Source organism: Lontra canadensis, unplaced genomic scaffold (assembly GCF_010015895.1).
Source record: "Lontra canadensis isolate GAN:19392208 unplaced genomic scaffold, GSC_riverotter_1.0 scaffold182, whole genome shotgun sequence".
Lineage (NCBI taxonomy): Eukaryota > Metazoa > Chordata > Mammalia > Carnivora > Mustelidae > Lontra > Lontra canadensis.
In genome coordinates this window covers 1736371-1742739 of record NW_022631176.1, presented here as the reverse complement: position 1 = coordinate 1742739, position 6369 = coordinate 1736371, and the positions used below count along the sequence as shown (strand labels likewise).

The following is a 6369-nucleotide window of genomic DNA, read 5'->3' as shown; positions in this document are numbered from 1 at the left end:
TGAATACCTTACACTCATTTTTAACAAGTATTTCCTATTTGAGACGTCTGTCAAGTTCCTGCCATCATCTGTATGGTTTAACTGGACTGTGAAATCTCTACATAAAAGCATGGTTACTTCTGCCACAATTAACAACTGTAATTCTTAAAACGCCTAGCAAGTCTAAAAACACACACTGTCTTGTCCTGACAGATCACTGAAGTCTCAAGCTCTTCCCCAGGTGACACCACCTAGTCAACAGGCAGGTGGTAGGAGAGACATTTCAGCGTAACTGCACTGAGGACGCTCACACCTCATCAACAACTTACCAAACAGAATACTGCGGACACCAGCCTATCACCTTCGTGAGAGGATTCAAATGTACAAGAAATAGACATAAGAGTTTTACTTGCCAGGCTTCAAATTAAGTGAAAATAGCAAAGGCAATTTAAACAGTAACATGGCACAACTTTCCCTGTTAGTGGTTTAAAAATTCTTACCAAACAAGGGAGGAGTTCACTTGCTTAGATATTTGAAATACAACTTTATTCTGATTCTAAACGAAAAGGAATGGGAATGACAGTGACAAACAAGATTTCACCACTGGATATTGTGACGGGACTATAGCAGTCTCATATCTGAAACTCAGGAAGGAAACAACTGCGTTCCAAAACAGCTAAATATGCAGGTCCAAAAAATGAAGGTATTTTTAAACTGCCACATTCACTCCGAAGCCCATTCATCTCCTTCAGCATCCCAAAGATTAAGCACATGTTCTGCTCAGCTATATAATAAAGTGGCAAACACGCTGCACCACTGACATCACAGGACAGTTGCCTATAAAACTAGACTTCTGACGCTGGCCTCCAGCTGCACGTTCTCACAGGTCATCATCCTCATCCGGGAGAGCAGTTGTCTGAGCAACCTAGAAAAAGACACAACATGGTAGTACTCTGGACTGGAGCCACCAGCAACACAAGACCCCCGAAAAGGACCACATGGCCGGACACTTGCACACCCTACCTCTAGATCGTGCTCATACTGTGCTGCCAAAGCTGGGTCCATGACAACCTCTGGCGGGGCGAGAGCGGGCATGGCGACAAACTCCAAGTTAGGGTCTCCAATTAGTTTTCTAGCAAGCCACAGGAAGGGCTTTTCAAAGTTGTAGTTACTTTTGGCAGAAATGTCATAGTACTGTTTAAAAAAAAAGAAAAAAGTTAGTTTTTAAAAATGTACTTGTCATTAGGATGTTCGAAACTAAATAAATTCTCTCGATCCACACCACAGATGTTTACGAATCCCTTTAACGGACCTGTTCATTGTAATTTCACTTTTGATACAGCAATAACACCATAAACAACAAGTTTTATAAACATACCTGAAGATTCTTCTTTCGGTGGAAGACAATAGATTTTGCCTTAACTTTCCTGTCCTTAATGTCCACTTTGTTGCCACACAGCACAATGGGGATGTTCTCACACACTCGTACCAGATCTCTATGCCAGTTAGGCACATTCTTGTAAGTAACCCTTGACGTGACATCGAACATTATAATGGCACACTGGGCTGAAGAAAAATTCAGGAGAAGGGTTACACACCTAGGATTTCCCACACACCCAAGGAATGCCAAGGAGATCGGAGCAGTCCTCAGGCTATCTCCGTTTCTTAACTCATTCCCAAGGTCTCTTCCAAATCGAAAAATCTTACATCACTGCAATACACAGCGAGACCTGAAATTCCACCACGTGCGAATGACCAGCTGGCTGCATCGAATCTCTCTCCTGTACTACGTTGGTTCTGCCCCATCCCAAAATCTCAAGCAGATGAAGGACACCCCAGCATCCTAGGCAACTTGCCTCCTCCGCTCTGAAGACCTAAGAGCCTATTCTGTAAAAGATCCTACAAGACGGGATACGCTACTCTCTTGCTTGAGAACACTTAGGTCTCCGTGCTGACCCCTGAAAACCGTAGAACAACTCAGTGAACCACGAAGTACCTACGACCTAACGCTAGTTTTCTAGCTCCACAGTTATCTGTTATTCGAACGTCAGAAACGACCAAAGAAAAGGCTCCCAGAAGTTTTCCATCACAGAAGTGAGATTCCAGATTTTTTCTTTATGAAACTTCGTTCCCAATTCTGAGATCCTTTTGGGGAAAAAAAACCCCAAAACCCCAACTACTGCTGAAGCGACAGCTCGCGGGCCCCCGCGGTCTGCGCTCCGCGGCTCTCCGATCATGACACAGCACGGAGGCTGGCGCGGCCGCCCGCCCGCCTACCTTGGATGTAGTAGCCGTCTCGCAGGCCGCCGAACTTCTCCTGGCCGGCCGTGTCCCACACGTTGAACTTGATGGGTCCCCTGTTGGTGTGGAACACGAGCGGGTGGACCTCCACGCCCAAGGTGGCTGCAACACAAACACGGCCGTGAGTGAGCCCGGGTCGGCGCCCGCACCCCGGCCCCGCCGCCTGGCCCCCCACGTACCTACATACTTCTTCTCGAACTCCCCCGTCAGGTGACGCTTCACGAACGTCGTCTTCCCGGTGCCGCCGTCGCCAACCAGCACCAGCTACGGGACAGCACACGCTGGCCAGGGGCCCCGGCGCCCGCGCGCGTCGCGCGCCGCCACCGCCCGCACCCGCTCCCCGCGGACCCCGCTCCCCGCAGACCCCGCACGCGGCGCCCACCCCCGCCGACCACGTACTTTGAACTGGACTTGGGGCTCTCCCTGGGCAGCCATGGCGCTGGTGCTGCGGAGCGAAAAGAAAGACGTGGGGCCGGCGGCACGGCCCGGGAGCCACATGGCCGGGCCCGCCCCACGTGCCCGGGCCCACAAAGGGGCGCCGGGCGGCCGGGCCCCACGCGCGCACACCCCGGCCGGGGCGGGGGCCGCGGCGCGCTCACGGCGGGCGGCGCTGCTCCGTCCGCGGGGCCTGGCGGCGCGCCCGCGGCGAGGGAGGCTGGGAGGCCGGGGCGCGGGGCGGAGGCCGGGAGGCCGGGCGGGGACCGGGACCGCACAGCGCCCGATCGCGCACCCCCTCCCGCCCCGGGCCAGCGGTCCGCCCCAGGGCCGCCCCTCGCCGCCCGCCCCGGGCCCAGCGCGGCTCGCGTCCCGGCTCCGGCCTGCGGCCTCCACCGCGGGGGGAAGGGGAGCGCCCGCCGCCGCCACCCGGGCCCGCGAAACCGCCGCCGCCCCGGCCCCCGCCGACGCTCGCCCCGGCTTCCCAGTCCCCCGGAGTGCCCGGTGCCCCCGGCCCCCGCGCCCTCGCGGCCCCCGCGGCCCCTGGTCTGGCCCCGCCGCACTACCTTCCAGAAGCGTCTCCGGCCCGTCTGACTGAGGGCTGGAAAGATGGCGGAAGCGCAATTCAAATGCCCGGAGACGCAGCCGACGCCGGCGCGCGCCGAGGGAGGGCGGGGCAACGGCGCCGCGGCGCTCCCACGTGGCCCGGCGCGCGCGCGCACGCACGCCGCGGGCTTGGGCGGCCACACCCGTCGGCCTGGCGCGGAGGGAAAGACTCGCGGGGCGGCGGGCGCGGGACGTAGGGCGGGCGCGCGCACGCACGCCGGCCCGGGGGGCCACGTGCGCCGGCCCAGAGGGCGGGTTCCCGCGCGCGCATGCGCCGACGGCGACGCGGCGCGCCCTGCTGCGGCCGCGCCACAGAGCTAGGAGGAGAGAGCAGGCACCTTGGGCGGGAAACTTGTGGGGAGCGGCCCACACAAAGACCTTGGGCCTCCCGGGCCGGGGGACTACTCGAGCGAACGGGCCACAGCGCCCCATTTTGGGGTGCGAGCCACGCTTGCGCCCCCAGCCCCTTCCACATCCCCGTCTCCGGGCCACACACGGCCTCTGCTCTGGGCCCCCAGCCCCTTTTCTCTCCCGCCGCAACCCCAGGCCCTTCCTCCCACAGTCTCCTCCCCAAGCCCCCCATCCCGCCCACTACCCACCTCCCCTAGCTAGGCTCATTACCTTCCCGGTCCTTTGCCTGGGTCCTCGGCCTGGCCCCTTCCGTTCTCGCCGCACCCAGTCCCTTCCTCCCTCACCCCAAGCTCGCTCTAGGTCCTCCTGCCTGCGGCACCTATCGTCCCCCAGTCCCAGATCCCTTTCATTCAATGTCCCTTTTCCCCTCTGACCTCGACCCCTGGCCACTTCCCTACGTTCCCAGTCCCACTCCCGCGCCCCCGCGTCCCTGGCGTCAACCGGAACCCACTTGGGGGTAAAGGACGGAAAGACAGATGCTTTTTCCCACCCTGAAGAGCCAGCCTCCCTTTTCTTAAAGCATCTAATTGGTCAGCAGGCTTTGCGACCGTATCCTGCAAACAGGATGATGAAATCACGTTTTCAGACTTGGCAGCTCTTCTCATCCCAGTTACAAACATGGATGCACTCGATGAGTATTTAGGTTCCAGACTCTGGAGGGGATAAAGCTGTCAACAGTCCAGACGGGACTGCACTCAGAAGCCCATCTAAGGGTCAGTGTAGGTAGAAAATAAAGTGAGCCACAAGCTCAAAATGTTGATTGTTATTACCGTCCACTGGCGTTGAGTCCCGATGTGGGCCAGGTGGAATCCTCCAACCTCTAACCCTAAATCTAAGGCCAGTTCTTGGCATTTGTGTGGACAGCCACAGATTCTCCTCTAACCCAGATCTTCTTAGTCCCCTCAGCAACCAAGCATCCACACTCAGAGCAAGAGCAGGCTGCTAATGACCTGGTCAGAATAGTCAGGTTGCTCAGAAAGGATTCCACCATGGGGAACCCATGGACCAAGAAGTTAGCCATTTCGTCCTGAGTGTGCTTTGCAACCAAGCCTGTTGGGAACACAAGTGACGCAAATTGGGCACAACGTTTCTGTGAACCTGCCTGTTGGGAGCTCAAGTCTGAGCACCCCCAGAGGACCCTCAGGAAGACACCAAAGCAGCTCTCTATGCTGCTGGCGGGAGTGCACATTGCTTTGGCCTCTCTGGAGAGCAGAAGCTGATAAAACATCAGTGCCGAGAGCTGGCGAGCCTGTACTTTCACTTCTCGAGAGAGTGCCTGGAGTTAAACTCCCACATTCGCACAGGGAGACAGTATCGCCAGCGCTCACTACAACACGATAGCAACAAAAAATGGAACTTCCAGAAACATCCATTGATAGGCAAATGTATACACATATTAACTTGGATTCCAGTATGGCATCTAAAAGGAAGCAAGTTCATCTGTATCAACAGGGTTAGGTCTCAAAGGGTAATGTTGAGAAAAGAAGGAAGTTCAAGAAAGATGTGATGATAGCTTTACACAGTCCACAGGATATACAATGTTTTAGAGAGACGGTAGTGTCATGCCATCTATGGACATTTTTATAGACACAAAACCATGGTAAGTCTTAAGTGTCTGTAGAAAATTTTTTTTAATTGAGTACAATGATCGAGGCTGAATTCAGAGGCTCTTGTTCGAGAGGCAGTAGGGAGTGGTGTGACGGAAATAGGCAGAATGGTCAAAGAAGCCTATCTGCAAGGTTCCCTTTCTTCTGTTAAAAGAAGGTAATTGATGGGGCGCCTGGGTGGCTCAGGTCCTGATCTCAGAGTCCTGGGATCGAGCCCCGCATCGGGCTCTCTGCTCAGCGGGGAGCCTGCTTCTCTCTCTCTCTCTGCCTGCCTGCCTCTCTATCTACTTGTGATCTCTCTCTGTCCAATAAATAAGTAAAATCTTAAAAAAAAAAAATGAGAGAGAAGGTAATTGAAGCACATAGGAGAACATATTAGCCACTGTAAAACTCTAGGATGGTGAGAACACCAGTGTTTCTACCTTTTGGCATTTTTGAAAATACTTCTTCCCGCAAGAAAAGCCAAGGGGGAAGACGTCAAACCAAGGGTATCCTTTGTTCTCGCACAGCTTGCCAGGAGCTCCTGGTGGTTCGGTTTCTTGACGTTAGTTGCAGATGGCGTTCCCTGGCCCTGTCCCAGAACTTCCGAAGAGGATCATCTCAAAGAACGCAGATTGAAAATGGGAAAACGTACCCTGGTTGGCACAGATAACACGTTTCCCCAGTGAGACTGCCCAAGCTCTTCCAGTCACCAGTGGCTTTGCAGGGTACTGGGGTACTTCCTTGTCTTCCCCACCCAGCACGGATCGCAAACCCATGCTTGCCCTGTGGTTTCAAACATGGCAATCACGTGCTCGGAGAGGCAACAGAATTACAAAAAGTTTGCAGCAACAGCACAAGGAATTTCAGCTGTTGCCTCTAATTTCCTCAAACATCAGCACTCCTCATTTCGTAGGTCCTCCTCTCCTTCCCTCAGTATCGATCTCACCATATATATGATTTTAATATATACATAGGATTTTTGTCCTCTGGGATGTTTGAGAGTAAGCAGCAAGCGGGATGTCCCTCGGTATGTATTTCTTGAAACCAA

The 6369-nt window shown here is 54.8% G+C and overlaps 1 protein-coding gene across 1 annotated transcript; it reads right to left on the bottom strand.

The window, feature by feature from the left end:
• Window positions 1–503: 503 nt before the first annotated feature.
• RAN (RAN, member RAS oncogene family) lies at window positions 504–3400 on the bottom strand. The gene is made up of 7 exons (XM_032846890.1): window positions 3282–3400; window positions 2680–2725; window positions 2460–2544; window positions 2257–2382; window positions 1358–1545; window positions 1003–1173; window positions 504–904 (listed from the first exon to the last, which is right to left on the bottom strand). The coding sequence occupies exons 2-7, from the start codon at window positions 2713–2715 to the stop codon at window positions 860–862; spliced, it is 651 nt and encodes a 216-aa protein (XP_032702781.1). The 5' UTR covers window positions 2716–2725; window positions 3282–3400; the 3' UTR covers window positions 504–859.
• Window positions 3401–6369: the final 2969 nt, after the last annotated feature.